The following is a 20,999-nucleotide window of genomic DNA, read 5'->3' as shown; positions in this document are numbered from 1 at the left end:
GGTGAGCATATCTCTGCCATATGCTCAAAGTGATGATGTGGTGGTTGGTTGTGGAGTGCAAGTGCAAGGCAAAGTGGGTAATGTGCTGCCTCCATGGTCAGGTAGCCCCTGACATCGAGTGAGCCACCTTCCGAGCCCACTACAGACGGACGGGAAGTTTCAAATCCTCACATTTTGAGTCCTTTAACTCTCAACATTTTTTTGCACCTCGCAACCAATCACACCGTTGTTGTTGACACTCCGCCACATTGTCGCAGACTTGCTGCCTGCTTTACGACGAAATATTACTACTCTTAATTATATATTAAACACGCAGTACTTTTAGGTCACAAAAACCGTACGCACTGCCAGCTCAAACGGGTCACGTTATCTCAGAATTACATTCCTCTCCGTTTTTACTCTCCCGTCCCAATTCATTCTTACATATTTTCGAGTAGTACTAGTTCTTACAGCGGTTCGAGGTTGGGGTTTAACTGGACTGGACGAGGGAAATATTACTTAATTATTTTCACTTTTAACGGCATCAAGCACAAACGAAGAGAGTGATTAGGTTTAGATAATTTGACAGTGCTTGATTAATAAGTACATTCTCGTAAAGATTAGTATCTTTGACTGTGTTTTTTACATTTGATTCGACAAGTAGTTAGTTAGTTATACAGTTGTGAGGAGGAAGGAAGAACGTTCATTGTTGTGGGTATTCTGGAGCTAATTATTATTTATGTCCACCCTGACTACGACGACGACTACTGTGAGGGGTGTTAGTGTTCCTTCTATCGTTACACATTCCAAATTTAACCCAAGAGGTGAAAACTTATTTTATTTCAACTTTGTTTCCAACTCTCTCTGGTGAATATAGTTGTGATTTGATTTTAATTACATAATGTGAATGTACTAATTCTACCATTATACGTTTGAAATTCTAGTTAAACTGAGCGACGGTCTTCAAATCGTTGAAGAGTGTATCATCAGTCAAGACATTTTCCAGAATATTAAAGACATTGACGCCCGGTACAATCCCTTATCAATATTTCGGCAGGCTGGGCTGCGGTTATCAGCAGATCCGAGCACTTCTTCTGCAGCTACATCAGCGGGTATAAATATGAGGGCTGAATCAGTGGCTGACAAGAGGAAAGAGTCCGCATCCGATTGTGGAGAATCGAGAAGTTGTTGTCATCATGGTGCGCTATTAGGATTGGATATCGATTAAATTTTTTAACTTGATAACTAATTTTATTTGTGTTATTTGCAGAGGGTCTTGAAGGCAGACTCTCTTCAAGTAATAAACAATGTGCGAGAGATCTTCCGGTAAGAGTTTTTTTTTAATAGTAACTTGTTTATTTTTGATTGGTGCTAGTTAATTAACTTCAAATTTCTTTAATAGGGGACGGAGAATTTTCGAACTTGTGATGGAGATCATCACTCAGAGTGTTCGAGCCAGGCGGACGAATGTCATCACCATGAAAGTTCTCCGTGTGACTGTTGTAAGATTGTTAATTGAATTAATGAAATAATCTAAACTATATAAAGCAGGCGAGTGTATCGCTGCTGGGTCGGTGGCTTAGTTGAAGTTAGCCTCTCATTTTCTCTCTCCACTCTGCAGAGAGAACAGGAGAGGCTAACTTCACTAATGTTGGGGTAACGGGCTTATCGACGGGCCTATTTTGCACGTCAATTGACGGGCTTCTACACTAGTTTTCTATATTCGATATGGATGAATTATATTAATGGTTCTTGTGGATAATTTTGTATGCACTGCTTATCTACTCCCTAGGTGGACACGGTCACAGCCTAACATCATTTATTCGCGGTCCGGAGGACTGTAGGACCTGTCTTCGGCACATGGTATGTGAAACTGTCCATCTTTCTTTATTGCACACCTAACATCAATATTTGTCATTTATCATTATATTTATATTTCATATTGTAGGGAGGATCTTTTGTGAGTCCGAAGTATCCTCAGATTAGGCAACGCATGCTGGAGACTCTCATTAAGCGCCGGGATCATAGTGAAGATAGCTCAGAAAGCCGAAAGTCTCGAGCTGAACCACCGCCATGTGTTAAATCTATTCCGTAAGTTCTTGCCCACGTTTTAATTTTTTAAACTCTATACTCCTGTATTATTGCGGTATTCATGTACAAATTATGACACAATTATTTTATTGCAGGTGTGGGAAGAAAGAGCGTTTAATCATTCTCAACCCGGAAAATCCTAACGACAATGTTGATGATTTGGTTAGGATGATTGAAGGTGGTGGCAAGATGTCAAACGACCCCAGAAAACTGGCGAAGAAAGCACGCCAGAAGGAAAAGAAGGTGGGTACCAATTATGAGTTATATAATCAAAAAGAATTAATTCAGAATTATTTCTTACTCGTGATTTTATATTATTACGCAAATATTAAGTGATGATCGCTTGTTGTTTCTTTTAGATGCAAGTAAAATTCGAAGAAGACATGCGACGAGAGGAAGAAGAAAGGAGAATTAAGGAAGAGGCCGAGAGACTTTTGCGAGAACAAGAGGAACGTGAGGAGGAGGAACGCCGAAGGTCAGAAGAACAAAAGCGCCAGGCTAGGCGGCAAAAGAAGAAAAACAGGAAGAAGAAGGAGACTGAAAAAGCAGATTGTGAATCCTTGCACTCCACAGAAGATGGTGGTTCGGTTGTTTTGAAAGCTAGCAGTTCAAGCAAGGGCAAGGATAACTCTTTGGTTTTTTCTGTGAGCAATACCAACGCCAGCCCGTCTGAAAATGTTTTGAAAGTAGTTGACACAGTGAAGCCCGCGGATGATGTTGCAAGTCCTGATAAGCCCCGAATGGTGACTATTCGACGACATCCTGCCACTCAGGATAACCAAAACGTTGTGACCATCACGCTCAGTGATGACAAGGAAGGGAAAAGTCCTGTATACATGCTCCTTAATGGTCACCGTAAGTTAAATATTTCTACACGTTAAAAATCTTAACATTGTTGCTAACATGTACTTAAGAACTCGTACTTAACATTGTTAGTATCAAGGAATTTTTACTTTACCCTACCGCGTTCGTATCCCTACCATACTAATAGTATGGGAAGGATACCAGCGCGAGAGGGAAAAGATAAACTGCTTTGATATTAACAACAATATTAAGATTTTTAACAAATTGTTTATATATAATTGAATATGTTTATTAATTTTCAGTTGTCTCCACAGATAATGCTCCTGATCCAGGGCAGCCTCAGCTGCAACAACCACCACAACAACGATGTCTTACTCAAACTGGAGAAGTCACCACTACTGACAAAAAGAAGAAAAATAAGAATAAGAAGAAACCACTAAAAAATGAGACCTATGCGAATGAAGAGTCTGTCTCAGAACATCATCTGCAACCTCAGAATCGTAATAATGTTACTAATAATTCTACAACTGCTCCTCTATCGGCAGACGTTTATTCCGTTGATTTGGGTAATCTAAGTCTTCCACCAGGAATCACGATAACAAAAGTTCCAAATCGTAGCTCAGAGAAATGTACGTGTTATTTTTATGTATAATCTTGCTTCAGTTACCAGATTAAAAATGCATACGTACGACGTACCACTAGAATAATTGTTGAATGGCTGTTTTTGTTTTAGATGGAAGTTACTCTCCTCAAAGATCTGCTGTACCTCAGGAACAGACCAGTCACTTTCGAGTCCCACATGATCAGTTGCAGTACGTGGCAGTTGACGACGATTTCCTGGGACGAAAGGAAACTGAAGAATTTGAGGAGGTTTGTTTATTTAGAACAATTGTAACTTTAATAATATTTGATTATAAAGTATCGGATGTCATATTTGTGTTTGTATTCCTTAGGTGATTAATAACAAGACGCGACGAAAGCGCATGAAGGCAGCAAAAACCACAACTGAGCAGCGCGATGGATCTGACGGGACGGACACACGCGAGAGTCCAAACAGCGTGAAGCACATGGTCCGACGATCCTTTATCTCCGACGTCAAACTGGCTGAGAAACCTATTGAAGTTAGTAAAGTCGGGATTACTGGTGGAAAATGTTCCAAAGTGTTTTCTTCGTCAAAAAAGCCTAACGGCAAACCGGCAGAAATTGTACAACCCAAGCCAAGGCGTGAGCAACCTTTTCGACATGACGGGTTCTCTGCTACGCCCACCCAAGTCCCTGTGATGCCTCGTCTTTTACGAGCTCAGATGAAGAATGGGGATGGAGTCTCACTTCCGAATTCTGCATCAGTGTCAATATCGGCAATCAACCATCCATCCCAATCATCGATCGTTGATTCTTCCGTGTCTGATGTCAAGCCAACCATGCGGATGGAAGCGCCTATTACTGTTGAAAAAACTTTCGTAACACACCCAGCCCCTTCTCCTCAACTTCAGTATTTGGGGAACAGAGGTAATGGAGCTCCAACTACACCAGTGACTATGACCTCGTGGACTCCTCTAACAGCAACGCCAATAGGACGATCAAGCTCGGCTCAGGCTGCTGAAGTTGACAAGTCTTGGAACCCGTGGAAAGACTGGAGTGATAATTCTACAAAGGAGCATCCCTCCTACTCAGTCTTCGGAAATCAAGGGGATGTGCTTTACAGGGATGCCCCTCCAAAGACCTATGCCTTTCATGAGTTGGTAAAGCAATCTAAAAGCCCGATTCAGCGCCCTGGTCACAATCTGGATATTCACTTGACTCAGCACAACGGAGCTCATGACAACCGAGCGAGCTATCACCGAGATGTTTCATCATCATCATATGTATCATTCCAACAATCGCATCAGTATGAGAATGTTTACCAACGGTATCAGCAACGGCCCGATCCTCCCTCATTTTCTCCAAATACGAACAATTCATACGGACCTCTTGCAGCACATCTGCCGACTGATACAGATAAAGGCTCTTGGAATGCTTTCTCTGGAGTTAACTTGCAAAGTCGTCGTCTGACCAAGGAAGAGTTTGGCAATCCGATGCACGGTTCTATTCAACCCCATGCAACGTCAGACATGTCGTCATGGGAAATGTTCCCCAAACAGCAGTCCCCGCTGCAAGTCACGACTGATAGATTAAACAATATGTCTTTATCGCCAATGCAAATGATGTCTTCTAATATGCCACCTGTCCCCTACCGGATAGGTAACTAAATTTTACATTGGTATCCATTCTTCCAATCCTTAGTTATTATACTAAAATATAGAGTTTTAAATTTCCACAGGACCGTATCAACAACACGAACCTACTGAACAATACCACCCACCATCGGCTCCTGGCCAAGAGTGGCAGGCACGACCTCCCTCGAGTAATCAGAATTTTGGGAAATCACCCTACGACCTTCCGCAAGAAGACTCGTACAACTGGCAACTTGGCCCGTCTTATTCCAGATACACAGGTTAGTCTAATTAAACTTACGCAATAACTGAATTTATATTCCAATTAAAAATAATAACCGCAATACATGACACTAATTTCACAGGTGGTGGGGCCGTATAAGAGTCTGAAATACATTATTCCACTTAAAACGATTCGATAATTCTGTCTGTATGCGAAAATTCCTGCTGGGACAGGAGGATGCGAGCAAGCCCTATGAAGTATTTAATAATATGATTATTTGTTATAAGTCAGGAAGTCATTGTTTTGAGCATACATGCTCCTCTCTCTCTCTCTCTCTCTCTCTCTCTTTCTCAATTACCTACGAATATTATGTTTACTAAGATGAATTGTACAAAGGAATGAAATAGAAAATAAAGTCGCTCCTCCACAACAACACCGTCTTTTTATGCCATTCATTATTATGTCATCATATTTGTAGCAATTGGCTATGCAATTTCGTAGTATTGGAAATAAGATTAAACATCGAGTTTAAGTAATCGGGGAATTAATTTAGTGCAAACTAGTTTGGTAGATTTTTATACTTATGATTTCCTGTTTTTTATAAAAAAAATTGCAGCATAAATAATATTAATGAGAAGTAGAAGATAACCACTTCATTTCATGGCAAGGTGACGCTGGGCAGCTCAGCGAGTGATAATCTGGCACGTCGTGGTTGTCTCTTATTCGAGGAGAGGGGACGGTTTCGGTTTTTGATGCAAAAGGACTAAAACTCACACACAGCCTAAGGAAAGGTTTCACAAAAACCCTTCGACTGAACTAGACACCCATGTACAACTTTCTATAGATCTAATAACTTTGCATTTTTTTCTCAAAATTTCGCTCCACCGTCGTCGTCGTAGTCGCAATTTAGATTAAATTATGTAATTGGTGGGAATACTTTTAGCGATCGTCTTGACGGTAAAAACAACAACACCTGCAAAGAAAGCGAGAAGAAATCCGGAAATCACCGCATTATTTGTTTCTCCATTAATTTGCTAGTTCCACTGTGCTGGGTTGGATGATGGTGGTTTTTGGAGAAAGAAGAGGGAGGATGCGACCACATTATATTTTGACATGTCGGATCCATTAGCTTCATGATTCCTGCGAGAATTGAGTAAACGCTTGGCCGATTAAATGGAACTTATTGGGCTTCTCGAGCTCCTGAAATTGCCTCTCAACTCTCTCGCAGGCCGACTCATTACGTTGAATTATATTTATAATGCTCACTCTCCCATTATTTACATCCACACCTCACACTCCTTGTGTACATACTTGGCCTCTGGTGTTACATCCCGATTTAGAGAGAGAGCACAATCCTTTCCTAATGGGGCCCACTTTTATTGGATAGCTCAAGACAAAAAATCTCATCTTTTCTCGGCACATGGGGAATTGTGGTGGAAAAAGAAAGAGAGTAATAATAATGTCACCTCATGGACCTCCAAAAAAAGCAGAAATATGAAATACCACACCCAGCAACGACCCAACACTAATAACAACTCACTCAACAACATTCCAACTTTTCCTTTAGTGCCGTCATCACCATCATCCGTAGAATATAATACAAGTTCTTTCTACAGGCTTCTTCTTCCTTCCGCGAAAATGGTATTAATAACTTGAAAGCAAACTTTCCCCATTGTTTCAATCCTTTCATCTTGTTTTTCTTCTTCGTCTCTTTTTTTATCTCCAGGTTTTCTAGCTTAATGGATTTCGAGAGCGAGTCAGGAATGTGGGATTTATCTACTTGTTTGTTTACGTATCGGCATTTTAGACGATGGAGAAATAAATATGTATCTACGACTAATCGCCGATTACTCAACAATAAGTGTTTCACCCCAAAAGCAAGGATAATAAACAGATGAGAAAATAAGAATAGGTTCACGCGTTTTTTGAGATAAGGTCTGTTTGTTTGGAGAGATTATGAGATTTGAGAGTGCAGAGAAGAAGCAGCAGCAAAAGCAAAGGGTGTGTAATCCGCAAAGTAGTTCAAAATGTTTGTCCAACACATAATGACATGCACACATCTCATTGGGTCCATTTCAAGTATGTATTGACATTTAAGAAAAGTGGAATCTCACCGCGCACGCACATCAAAAGAACAAACAATGGAATGGAATTGATGCAAGTTTTAAAGAAAAGGTTTTTGAGAGGCTGCTGCTCCTCCTAAAGAGTCGGCTCGTTTGCCATTCGAGGATTATGTAAGTAGTGACAAACAATGTGAAATGTGTGTAACTGAGCAAACAAACCTCTGACGTGATTTGAGAGCAAAAAGAGAAAAAAAGTACAGAAAGTGGATCTTATCTCATCAACATGTGGAAGGGAAGCAAGAATGGAAGCGTGTTTTTGGGATAATTACTTAGAAATGGAACTCGATATTTTGATACTTTTAACCTACCCACCCGGTAACTTGTGATGTTGTGGCCTTTGTGTGAAATACCGATTTATGTTCATCTTTTTGTCCTAGCGTTGCTTCATGATACCTGAACCGGAGATGCAACATTGTTCTATTTATTATTCGTCTCAAATGACTACTCCCTACTGATGATTTAGTCCCATGCGACTTAAAGTTAACCAAGAAGAGCAAGATTAATTAAGACATTGTCACGCACCTACATTCGTACATATTTCTAGGAAAATTTGGTTCACGGGAAGAGATTAATAAGCAGGAGGTCTGATTGAGCGGTGGGTGGGTGGTGCGGATCAATGCGACTTTACGACCGTCAGGTGAAAAGAGATTGAGGTGAGGAAGAAGTAGGAAAAGTTTGTATTTAATAATGGTCCTCCTGAACTGGACACGCAATGGAGGATGATACACATGATTGAATGATGGCGTACAAGGTGGGCACATCCATATATACATAAGCTGATTAATATCATCTTCACTCCGTTCCCAAGCTCGGCCAACGTCTCACTTTCCAAAATTGGCTTACACAATGGGTAGATAATCCAGAATAGAATAGAGTGGCGAGTGGGGGCCATCCTCCTCCTGCTTAAATATTATGATGAAAGAAGAAATGGTCTCTATTTACGCGAGTTATGGTGGCGTGGTTGTGATTGAATGAATAATTCAAACCCAGAGATGGATGCGACATTTCATTTCCTACGACTGAACGTGATCTAAGGTGTGTAGAGTGTGAAATGAAGTTGGGTGTAGAAAATGAGATTTCGTGAACCGAATGAATTTTGTGAGATTGGATGAAAAGTAGACTTCTTCTACTTTCAACTTTTGCACGTTTTCGGATCGGATTGACTGTCAAGGCTCCACTACCACGACGAAGGCAAGCAGTGTATGTAGCATTAGTAAATACGTAGGAGTAGTGGTTGGTTGGTTGGAGTAAGGAGGCAGTAGTGGCGACGGTAATAATCCGGCAGGGTGGGAAAGACAATGGGATGGATGGATATTGATAGGATGAGGCGAGAAAGATTGGATAGTGATCTGCAGGGATTTTCTCAAAACTTACATCGGGATTGACTTCTCAACATGGAAAGTATCTGATCCCACATTATTCTCTTTCTCTTGGCACTCCTCAACTCTTCATGCACGGCTTGAGACGACGGGTCTGAAACCGTTTTGTCTTGCGACTTACTTAGCAGGAGGACTAGTCAGTCCATGTTACTCTCACGTCTCCACCCTCTCTCACTTTCTCCTCTCAATAAGCTTCGTGTCTCTCTATTTGTTGTACTTTTCTTCAAATGCAATTCCGTCCAATCTACGTCCAATCCGACGTCTAAGTTGAGACGCAGAGAAGGAAGAGGGTTGTTCTTGGTTGTAAATGACTTTGACTCGTCGCTTCAAGAACTATGACTTCAAATGGCCTTATTATCGCCGCACAGATTTCCTCCCAACTTACACTCTCCACGACTTAATGTGGTTGTTGGGGTGAAAATGTGATAGGTTATTTTCTACGTGGCTGACTCTTCAATTTGGTTGGACGACTACAATGAAATGAAGCCGTGTTAGGACAAAGTTCAGACAAGTCATGCTTTACAAGCAGCAAAACTTGGTGGAAAATGTTTCGATTCGAAGAACAATAAGAAACTGGTTGGTGGTTGGTTTACTGTTCAGATTGGAATCCTAAACTACCACCCATCTCATAAATGCATACTTATTATTTTCATTTATTTAGTACATGTATTAACATTTAGGCCATTAAAAACTGATAATTTTTAAGGTATCAATCAGTATTTTACTGTGGTTTGAATCATAGCTGTTTTCAATAGGCGTTGACTTCTTGAGGGTGTATTGGCTAGTGGCTCATCATAGTCTGTGCCACGATGCTGGGTGCAAGATGGAGAAAAAATCGGCGAATTTGAGCCATCTCTCTCTCGAGGGACCTTTGATAATTCGGTGTGTTATAAAAGGAAGAAGAGGAGCAAGTGAGGCGTAAAATGTATAATTAGGAGCGAATGAAAGTTGCCACATCCAATTGGTTTTCTCCATCAGCCAACCAACCAACCCAATCTCAGTCAGTGTAGAACGGGAGCAATTTTCCCAAGTATCTAGAAGAGTAGCTTTGTCCTTCGTTCTAATTTAATAGGCATCTCTCTCTCGCTCTTTCAGCATTTCTACCTTCTCACCCTCCCCAACCGTGTATTTACAACAATTGAACGGTGGGGTGGCTACTATATGGATGATCCTATTTTAGCGAGAGAAGAAAAAATGTTATTTTGCACCGCTAATCCTATCACCAAGCCCCCCACTGATTTCTTTTCCTAGTGAACTGGGCGATCTGTGTAAGTAATTCCACGTGATGTATTTTGTAGCATGATCCGCCAAGGGATCTTGTTCTCGTTGAATTTATTTCACCCTGAAAGAGCACACCGAGTAAAACAAAATAAAGAGAGGATCGAAGCTCAACATCATCTCATCTCCCATTGTTGCAAACTTTCATTACACGGTCGGGAACAAAAAGAGACAACGGAATTGAGCCAGCTCACAGACATTGTACAATATTTTACACAATGGTCGGTGCAGATAGATATTTAGTCAGTTAATCTCATCCCCTAATTCAAATAGATAATGTGCAACTACTGGTTTAATTTTTTGATCTGCTTGCGACAATAATTTTGAAAAATTTGGTTAGTGGAGGACACGATCTTCCGGGTGAATAAAGGGTGACTGCGTCACGAAATATGTATGTATGTATGCTATTTATAGGTGCAAATGCTTATGTAAGTATAGATTTTATAATGAGAGTGGGTGTCTTGTTTTATTTCTTTTAGTTTGATTGGCAGAGTTTGTTGGGGAATTGTTCAGCGGAGATTAAATAGTCAAATCAGAACAATGTCAGTCTCGAATTTCCTTTTATTTGTCGTTTATTAAGATGAAAGGAGGACGAGGCGAATAAAAAAGTGACGACGAGGACAGCGATGGTGGTGGTGGGCGATGAGGTTTGTGCCGGAGAAGAGATGACACACGGAGTTATCGTGTCATACATAATTTGGAGGGAGTGGTGGTAGTGGTGGTTTAATGTATGGGACTTAATGGACCGTGGCGTCAAGTGAAAACTGCTTAGTGAGAGGAGGAGAAGGAGCTCGCCTATTGAGGGAACGTTAAAAACCTTTGGGAATTCCACCAAATAAAGCCGAGACTTTTTCGGTCAATTTTCGCTCATTGCAATTCCCTTCGGTTTTTATCCGCTCTTCTTCTTCCTTTGCTACTCACACTCTCGGCTGTTCTGTGCTCCTCTCTCTTACCCAGCAGCAAGCAAAACCATTTCACCGGCCTGGCCTATTTACCAGCCAAGTACTCCCAGCGCACAAATTGTCCAGAGCAGCACGAAAGGAGAGGGTCATTTCCTCTCCAACCTTTTATCTCTCAAATATATGGATATTTCTCAAAGCATCCATTTGGCACAAGCCAATTTCCAACTCTTCTCTCTCGCCCTTTAATCTCTCGCTACTTTCACACCAACAAGAAACAAAAAAGTCTGCTGATTCCACTTCCACCACCAAACAAAGTACCCACTTTTATCTTCACTAACTCAATTTTACGTCCACCACCAGGAGAAAACGGAAGGGAAAATGGTTGACCAGATTTATTTGTGTGCTGCTTATTGGTCGGGTGATGATGAAGGAATTAGGGCGACAGAATTATTTCTAAATCTTTTCTGAGAGAGATATCCAAATGCAGATGAGACCACTAATCATGCCCCAATGACATACGTGTCCCTTGCTCAAAGTACCCAGACAAGTGTATTACGAGGACATTAGAGAAGAAAAACGCGAGAATGGATGGGTTTCGGGCGAGCAGCAGGATTTGTAATTCAGTGATATCAAGTGAATTGAGTTGAATGATTATAAAAGCACGAAGAATAATTGGGAAAGCCAAACAAAGGGAGTCAATATGAATTTAATTCTTGAGGGAGTGCCTGTCTCCCTGCCCAATCCTGCCCTCCATCCTCGCACATTGTTCATTATTATCCATTCAATCTGAAACCGAAAAAGTCGTCCGAAATGAATGGGTCGTAGTGCTGGTGGTGGTAGTTGAGGTACGTATATCAGAGAGGAAGAGTAGTAGTAGTAGTTGCTATTCATGGCATTTCCACCCTTATCTGTGCCCATCATTTTTCTGTCCTTCTCCGGGGGCGATTAATGGGCCAGTTGTTGCATTTTCACCCTCGCTCATCCACTCCTAATAGAGTCGATACCTCTTAATTAATAGGGCTTTTATCTACTCCTCTGCTGCTGATGATGAGTTCATCCACTTTCCACCACCAGCAAACCTCTCCGTGGGGACGGGAAAGTCAGAATGTGCACCAGTTGTTGTGGCTCTATATGCAAAGTCTCTGCCAAAGGTCGCAGTCTGTCTGGATGCCACTTTCTCTCTCCCACTACGACGTTCGACTCGTCAGTCATTACATGAAAAATGAAACTGTGAGTGAGTGACTGAAGAGCACTTCACGTTGGTCATTGTTGCCGAGAGTCGTATAAAAACAGGGCGAAAAGAGAGAGATCCGACTCCACAACCACACATCAACTCGGTCTCTTTCTCCTTGTTTTCCCTATCATAATAACAGCCACCGACTGGGCTTTCCGTTTACGTTTACGTCGTCTGTACGGGTTGATGATTATGAGGAACACTCGATCCTCGTTATGAGATAAGTGACGGCCGTGCGGCTTTCCACATGCTCCTGTGTGGCTATAAATAATAATTACACTCGATCCTATGCATGTGTGATGGTTACAACAACGTGCTAATGGTGTGGGTTTTATTGACATCCAGTTTTTTTAGGGTTTATCCTTTTCTAGTTTTTTTCCTACTACCACTCGACACAACTGCCCCCCAGCAAATTATCCTCATTGACTTCATCAATAACCAACTTTCCTCACATGTTCGAGTATCATTATCACGGGGAGGAATTGTGACGGGCTTACTTTTTCCGCGTATGAAGGAAGGGTTCATCGCTTTGTTTTTCTCTTAATTAATTAGGATCCAGGAAGCCAACCCGTCATTATCATCATCATCATCATCATCATCTGTTTCTTTCCTCTATGTGCGTAACTTTAGCGTCGGGATGTATTTAGATATCTGACAATGATGATGAAACTGTTACGAAACGTGTTTTCAATAAATAAACGCGACCGAAAGGGCTGATTACTTTTTGAGCGAGTAAAAGTAAAAGTGGTTGATTTTTGTTATCATAATAAATGCTGGGGACGGACGTGGATGTGATGGTTTGTTTGTAGTGTTGCAATAACGCACATGATGATGAAGAAGAATAACGAGAGGAGGAGGGGACAACGGATTTGAAATGAAAATGAGTTAGCATCGTGGCAGGAACGGGCCGCATTGTGATGTAAGTCATCAATTTAGGAGCTTTTATTGTGATCTCTTCTGCCAGAGGAGGACCTGATGATCACGACACAATGGGCACCTCATTGTACTTTCTCTTGAGGAAAACGCATCTATCCCGATTTGCTGGAGAGAGAAAATCTTCTCGAGATAATGTGCTCTCTGAGAGATAGAAAGCCAGCCATTGTGTCTGTTTATCATTTAGCAAGGAAGGAGGAGGAGAAGAGTTGTGGGAGCATTTCTCTCAAAAAGAGGATAAAGTTGAGCCCAGAGGCGTTTTCTCAAAAACTTATTCAATGAGGAGCAAGAAATTGGCAATATCAAACAACTTTTTCATCCTCCTCATTTCCCTAGCTCGTCGACGACGTCCTCTCCAAAAAGTCTACACAATTACCGTCCTTGCTCTCTCCGGATTAGTTGGGCGAAGGTCCAACATCAATCCTCAAATTAATTTGACGGTTAATTTGTCGTCCTCGCTAATAATGAAGCCCACCAGAAGCGCTAGTCACGTCATGAATGATCCATCTTCTTAATCCTGCAGAGGGACTGGCTGGACACCGACGGACGTCTCATCAGGCGAGGAGAACGTGCATTATTATACGTGAAGCTTTTAGCGTTGACATTACAAGAACAAAGGAACGCGAGAATAAAACTCGAGTCGAGCAGATTATGATGATGGCTGACTATCGAAATCAAATGGATATTTTCAATCAGAGAGAGAGAGAGAGACCACACAAACGAAGGAACGAACTTTGAATGGAGATTACATGCGTGAACATAATCTCTCTCTCTCTCTGCTACTTACGGGCAGCAGCAGTTACTACTGACTGGACATGGAATAAAGCTTGAGTGGATTTATGCTGTGAATTTATATGGGATTGACTGAATGAGCAGTGGTAGTGAGAAGACAGGGCTGGATGGATACAGAGCTGCAAATCTGTGTGATCAAAGCAGGAGGAGGAATGGATGAGAAAAAATCTTTTTCAATTCTGCTCTAACTGCCAAAAGCTATCCTGCCATGAAAGGAGCACAACAAAAGTCAGCACTTTCACTGAAATTAGACTTCGATTGAAGTTGCTTTTCTCCTCCTTCGTCGTATATAGCTTTCCGCGTTTTCCTCGATTACTTTCTTCTCTCCTTTGCTTTGAGGATGAGAGGAGACCCCTTTTACGACACAATGCCAGGATACATACCACGGATAAGAGGTATGCACAGGGATGACGACGACGACGACGAGTATATCAAAGTGTCGTGCAGCTGCTGCTACAAGAAACGTCATAAACCACCAACTAAGTAAAACTTCTGTGTTCATCCGTTCCTTTTATATGGCTGCTGTGTTACTGCTGCTTCAACAAACCACCCTTCAGCTCACCAGACCAATAAATATTTTCATCATTTATTTTGATCGACAAACCTTTAGCTGTGTTCATTTCGTAATAATTTGTTGCAAAAGAAGCGTCTTTTTTACGAGATGGAAAATGCGCCCGTAAAGAACACTTTGTGCATGTGATTCGTTACGAAAGGAAGACGCGTAACTCTTCCTCCAATTTATTCCAACTCCATGTATTTAGCACCTCAGAAGAGCTTCGTTCCTTGCATCTTTTATCCCGCACAACTGCTTTCACTTCTATCCGCCTCCAATCCAACAAAGAATTCCATTGACTTCACAATCTTTCATCATCATCATCACGCTATACTTGTGAAAACTCTCCTCTTTTCACTCAAATGAACAACATCTGCACCAACTCGAAATAATAATCAGCAAGTCCTGGCTGGACCAATATTGGTCCATCAAATCAGAATTTATTGTCATTTACATCAGATCTTTTCTCGATTATTCATTATTTATGGTGAAGTGCAGCTTGTCACTCATTCATGTTCCGGTATAAAGCAAAGTAAAGGGTGTGCTCAGGGAGGATATAAATCCAAATCTGATATGGGCTCATCCAACCCTATTTTATTCATTTTCTGTGAGCACAACAAATCCAGCACGGTAATCGGAAAGTGTCAAATTTCATTGTCCTCACAGTTTGCACATATTAGCTGAGAAAGTAAATATAATCAGATAAATCTCATTAGTAAATCCGTTTAACCTCCTACTCCACCCCGCACTACAGATATCTGTGTGTGTACATAAGTACATATCTGTCCCTACCTACTATTTATATATGTATCCATCAGCTTATCAAGTGGAGAGTACACGTAAGGTTGGGTTGTTGTTATTTTTTTACCACGTTGCAGAAGACGGGAACATGAGACCAAGGTAAAATATGGGTGAACAGTGGAGTTATAAATCTGGCCGAGACATAAGAACGCGAAGGGGGCAGATGTGGTTGATGAATTTATGCGTTGTAAGACAAAACAGGAGACCTGATTGGAAATAATGCTGAAGTGCGAGCACCAAAGGGATTTGTTATGCAGATGAAGCAGAGATTTATATTTGTGTGAGGATAAGTATTTGCTGGGCTAAACCACGAAAAGGTATCATCCAGAGGTGAGTAAATGTGCTATAGATATTTGTTTGCAGTACGCAGTTTTTCTTTTACTGTATCACTTTCAGATAAAATCAAAATCCACGGTTTTTGGCTTGTCATTTGAAGCTCTAACAAATTTGATAGATTATAGCTAACTTTATACAAACTAAGAGTAGATAATATCTTACGTACATATATATTGTTAAGTTAAATATAGTAATTTAGCCCTTAGTTATTGTTATTTAATCATTTAAAGTAAGTTATTTCTGTTTGTAAGCTCACGAAAATAGGCTAGTGTGCTATGCTAAAATTTCATTTTGTGCATTCCCTAGTACTAGTAAATGAGGGTAATAAAGGCTATTATTATTATTATTATTATTATTATTATAAGCTACACAACAAAATCGAACCCGACATAACTCTCGTCATCTACTTTTTCCTTCTTTGGGAAGGGTTGCAAGGAAGGAATTGGAAGTTGGATAAGCGGATGAAATGTATCCGTTTCTCTTCCTACTAATATGCTACCCGCATATGAAGTTTGCTAAATAGTTTGGCTGCTTTCTACTAAATAACTCAAATTTTACAACTTGCTTATCTGATAATTGTCCCACTTAATGTGTAATTTATGCAGAAAACTTCCTGTTTTTACTATGAAGATCTTCCTGAAACAGGTCGAACAAATGTTCAAATTAGATCAACCGTTGTTTTTGTTATGATCCATTTACGTACAAAGAGTCGAAAGGGTTGAACTGCGATTTGATGGACAGAGAACTTAATACGATCTTCCTCTACAAATTCTGTACTTGTGATTCTACGGATGATGAAGGATCATCGCAGCACGATGACAACTTAGCGCTCATCTCTCTTTCGCTCTCCAGCTCTCCATTTGGTCAGAAAGTAAATGGAGCCAAACAAGTGTCGAATTACATGGACACACACAACAGAGCTTTTAAATCGAGTCCTCCTCCTACTCGGAGGAGGAGGACTACGTCGTTAATAATACGAGGAGGGAAGCATAGAGAGATTCATAACAAGACAAAAGGGCTCGTGAAGAGAGAAACAAAACAATAATTTGTTGTATCGTTTCAAAACACACAGGTATAAATACGCAGCATTATTGTGCTCATCGTTATCGGGCAGTTTCAAAGGGTTTGCATTTTTGGTGAAACGGATCTCATATTTAAGCTTATTTGCTAGTTATATAACACAACTGAGAATGAGAGAGAATGGATAAGCACATGGTTCAAATACAAGTCCTGATTCAAGTGGGAGCCCTAGAAGGAGTTTTTGTGGATGGATGGACAAGGATTTGTGTAGTGTGAAAGCACTAATTCGAGGTCAAGAAGACTTGTCTCTCCGTTTTTGTTACGATGTGTCTTATCGCTCATCTAATGTAATCTTTTGACGCGCCGATGTTCAAGGAGGCGCATAAAATCGGTAGGAATTTAGCACTGCAAACGCTACATGACATAGGAATTGATAAAATCTGTCCACTTGTTTTTATACCAGAGATACATATTTTCTGTATACCCAAATTTAAGGAGACCTGAAAATGCAACAACCAAGACGGCCAAGTTTCACCCTTCATCGAGCAATAAGCCACCTTTATGTGTGTACATACATACGTCAGGCAAAACTGCATCGACCTTCCTCGATACCTTTACAAGTTTATGTTGTTTTCTGCCCTGCCTTGTTTGTTTACAAAAGTCAGAGTCAATTTCGTGACCAGGAATCAGCCCAGCCACCCGTGCACCCCACTACCCGCATGTTTCGACCATGTTGTACATATGTACGTACTTACAAGTGCATGGCATTATCGCTCTGTAAAGTTATTGCAGACGGCAGGATTTCATGACGATGCGCTCTTGGAATAAGCCGAAAGAAGAACAAGTCGCCCATGTGATGTGTGGCCCATCACGCAACAAAAGTCGCTTGATTATGACATGTGTCAATTCCCTCCGTCATCACAACGACCTACCACAACGAGTACATAGCAAAGAGGATCATTTCGCCCTACATACATCGTAAAACCTGGGGCATATCGTTAAATGGAGTGGAACAATGGAAATGTAAAATGTCTCAAATCTCCAATAATTCGCAATTCATGTATCAAATTACGAACAATACGTATGTACATATATTTATTTACGACGAGCTCTTGTTGGTGATAGTAATGTGCACGGTCAAGCTGCAACCGCAACTGGTCTGCAAGCACTACACACCTTGCCTACTTATTTGTCTTCCTCTCTTCTCCCGTAAAAATGCATAAGGCACAAAATAAGGAAAATATAAAGAATGAAATGAAACTGAACAAACATCTTGCGTTTTATCCGGGCTCGAGTCCTCTTGTCTCAATTATGAGAGAATAGCGGTTGCATGGTTTCCTCGCCCTTCTCCCTTTTCAATGAGGCTTAAAACTTGCCACAAGTTGCGTGTTGTTCTTATTGTAAAAAATGCCATTAGATTGTCATCAGATACACACAAACGGTAAGTTTTCCTACCCACTTTTTGAGGTGTTATTATGCTACTCCTTTTAATGGAAGTACGTAACTTGACCCGAGAAACTTGAGACAAATAAATAATTGGCATTTGTCGAATAACACATTTTCACTCTGCCGTGTTACAAAAATGTTCTCATCCGGTCGAATGGGTAAGTACATATTTGTGGTTCCAAGATGTGTACACAAGAGCAAATAAAAAAAATAATTGCTCTCGATGGGCAAACATTTATAGTCATTTGGTTAAACGGCTGATGGAGGAGAGTGAGTGGAGGACAATAATGGTCCGCATTGTTGCCTGCTCTTTGTCAAATGGTCTTTTAGAGTGTGTGTGGGGATTAAGATGGGAAGAAATGGGGGGCTAATGTGTTTGGTACACAAATTATAAGGGCTGTTGTATGCTGGGTGAGTGTCAAATTTGCTACCCTTGTACCACCACCTCAACCTCAAGCCATTCTTCTTCTTCATTCATATTATTACTGAAGTGGGTGAGATTATTTGAAGGGATGTCATTTACAAAAGAGTTTGAGAGAGAGAGAGAGGATTCTTTAAATGCCGTTTATCACATGGAATGGACTATAACAAGGAAATTACTAGGTAACTAATCACCACAATGGAAATCTTGTTACTATATTCCGTTTCTATTTTCTTACCCAGTTTACCCAACGCCACCCCTTGGCATCCACTATTCAATTCGACGTGTTGTTACGAGAGATGAGGACAAAACTGATAATTCGTGGTCCCTCACATTTCCTCACACACTGACAAAACTAATAAAAAATAGTTTGTTATACAAATACATCAAAACTCTTCTCAGATTTCTCAATGTATATAAAACAGTGTCCAATAATAGACGAGTAATTGTAGTGGAGTGCTGTATCTAAAAATGCATACTTTTGAATAAAATCTAACCACCAGGTAAATATTGGGGGAGGATGAAAAATGAACCCTTGGAATTTAAGGGAGTGTGGATTTTTTTTATCCCACAAGTTTTAAATGGAGGAAAATAATAAGAGATGAAATTTTTCCTCGCCTCGGTTGACTATTATTCCAACAAGTATTTATGTACCAAGTTGATGCATATGGAAATCATGATGATGATGGCGTTTGATCATCCATACCACCGGAGACCTCGACCAAATTAATTTAATACGCGTAGTGCACGAATTATTGTGCATGCATGCATGGGTAGTCAAATGAGGAAGCCTATGATGTATCTACATATGTAGTCTTCCTTGTTTACTATGATAAGGTCGTCGTCGGTAATTACGGATCAAATATCAAATATCGCCAAGCAGAGTAATCATCTCTCCTATTAGACCTGGTTGATTGGAGAATGGGTAATGTGTGCCCTTGTCAGGATCAAAATGTAGTATTGAATTGCCACTCATGTAGGAAGGAGGAAGGATCATCATCATCATGTTGCCAGGTTTTGGTTACGTTTGTTTATGGATTCGGGGAAATTGAAGGTAAATGAATTCTCCGAGTAGGATTTGCTCATTTGTTCCCATTCCTCGTCACTTTGGACGGATGTGGATTGATTTCGGTTACGAAATTTGCCCTAATTTGTAAATTACGTCAAGGGCGACGAGTTAGATAATGGATGCAAAAAAATATTATTTTTATCAAATTGATGGAACCAATTAGTACGAAATTAGAAAGAGGAAGGGAGAAAATCCACAAAGTTATTTATACTCGTGTCAGTAAATGTCGTAATTTTTGCGAACGAGTCCACCGAGTGGGTTCGTCGATCCTGTGCTTTCTCCACCACCACCACCAAGAGCCAAAATAGATTGGTGGAAATGGAGAAAGTGTACACATTAATCGGGAAGAGTTTGACGGAGAGTCGTCGTCTGAGTCTTTTTTCACTCCGACTTTTACCCATGGCGAGGCAACTTATCCTTAGGCAGGAAGACAGCGGACGAAGAAAGGAGTCGGCAAGTGAGGATAAATTGCGAAGAGGTCGGGCGGAATCAAAGGTGGAAGCGTTCACCATCGTCATCGCCACCACCACCACTGCCGCCGCCGCCGCCGCTCTTGCAGCTCTTGTGAAGTAATTTGTAGAAGTGATGGATGGAGTGGTGGTGCTTTGCTTTGTGCTCCAGAATTTGTTTTCCAACTTGTTTTACACTGGGTGCAACTTTGTTGTGAGTGTTTGTGGGGAGATGAATGGGTCCAGAGAAATCGACTCATTAAGAGAATTGGATCGGTTATTCAAAGAAGCATGTATAGAAAGTGATAGGAATGACTGAGTGGCGACTAATTGACGTAGTCCACACGGGCCGGCAGCCTCATTCGCCTTTCTCTCTCTCAGGTCAGCATTAAATCCAATTTAATCCATGGATCGAGAGGGGGAAAGTGGGATGGCGAGATAATAGAGTCTCCTCCTATCCGATAGGAGGAAATCGGGTTGATAGGGAAATCTAATTATCTCCATACACACATGGAAGTAGGGTATCATGTCGGAGGGGAGTGGTGGCCGTGGTGAATTGCATTATGAGGAGGAGATGATGTGAGTGGACATCTCACCCTCTCGCTCGTCTCGGCTTCCATGTTGTTGTCCATGATATGGAAGCAATTGAGGGCAGAGTGGTGCATACATGTAACACTGACTGCGAGATACTTGAGGAGGCATAATATGCATGCATACCAGAGTAACCAGAGTAGAGAAAGGAGAGACGAGGCGAATTGGAGGATTGGCTGCTCGGGTAGAGGACGCATGTTTGAGGGGAGGCGTGGATTTGAAAGCGAAACAGTAAAAAGTATATTACATCCCGATAAACCAATCGGGGAAACGAATAGGAAATCGGATGGGGGTTGCGCATTCGGAAAATTGTCTCTGAATTACACACAAATCGCTCCCAGTGTTAAGTACCCATGGAAAAA

At 41.0% G+C, this 20,999-nt stretch overlaps 1 protein-coding gene across 2 annotated transcripts; it reads left to right on the top strand.

Moving 5' to 3' along the window:
* The first annotated feature begins 178 nt into the window (after positions 1 to 178).
* LOC110858047 (zinc finger CCCH domain-containing protein 13) lies at positions 179 to 5,743 on the top strand. 2 transcript variants are annotated; one of them, XM_022106693.2, is made up of 13 exons: positions 179 to 803; positions 924 to 1,178; positions 1,250 to 1,305; positions 1,382 to 1,481; positions 1,772 to 1,842; positions 1,928 to 2,070; positions 2,166 to 2,313; positions 2,430 to 2,925; positions 3,177 to 3,503; positions 3,608 to 3,744; positions 3,828 to 5,115; positions 5,195 to 5,368; positions 5,453 to 5,743. In XM_022106693.2, exons 1-13 carry the CDS (start codon positions 719 to 721, stop codon positions 5,467 to 5,469), a joined length of 3,297 nt encoding a protein of 1,098 aa, XP_021962385.1. In that variant the 5' UTR covers positions 179 to 718; the 3' UTR covers positions 5,470 to 5,743. The 2 variants fall into 2 exon arrangements, with proteins under 2 accessions (XP_021962385.1, XP_021962386.1); XM_022106694.2 differs by having other exon boundaries at positions 180 to 803; positions 3,189 to 3,503.
* Positions 5,744 to 20,999: the final 15,256 nt, after the last annotated feature.

The sequence above is a fragment of the Folsomia candida genome, unplaced genomic scaffold, assembly GCF_002217175.1.
Source record: "Folsomia candida strain VU population unplaced genomic scaffold, ASM221717v1 Fcan01_Sc020, whole genome shotgun sequence".
Taxonomy (NCBI): domain Eukaryota; kingdom Metazoa; phylum Arthropoda; class Collembola; order Entomobryomorpha; family Isotomidae; genus Folsomia; species Folsomia candida.
Note: the sequence above shows the minus strand (reverse complement) of the source record. Positions and strands in the feature narration are given on the sequence as shown.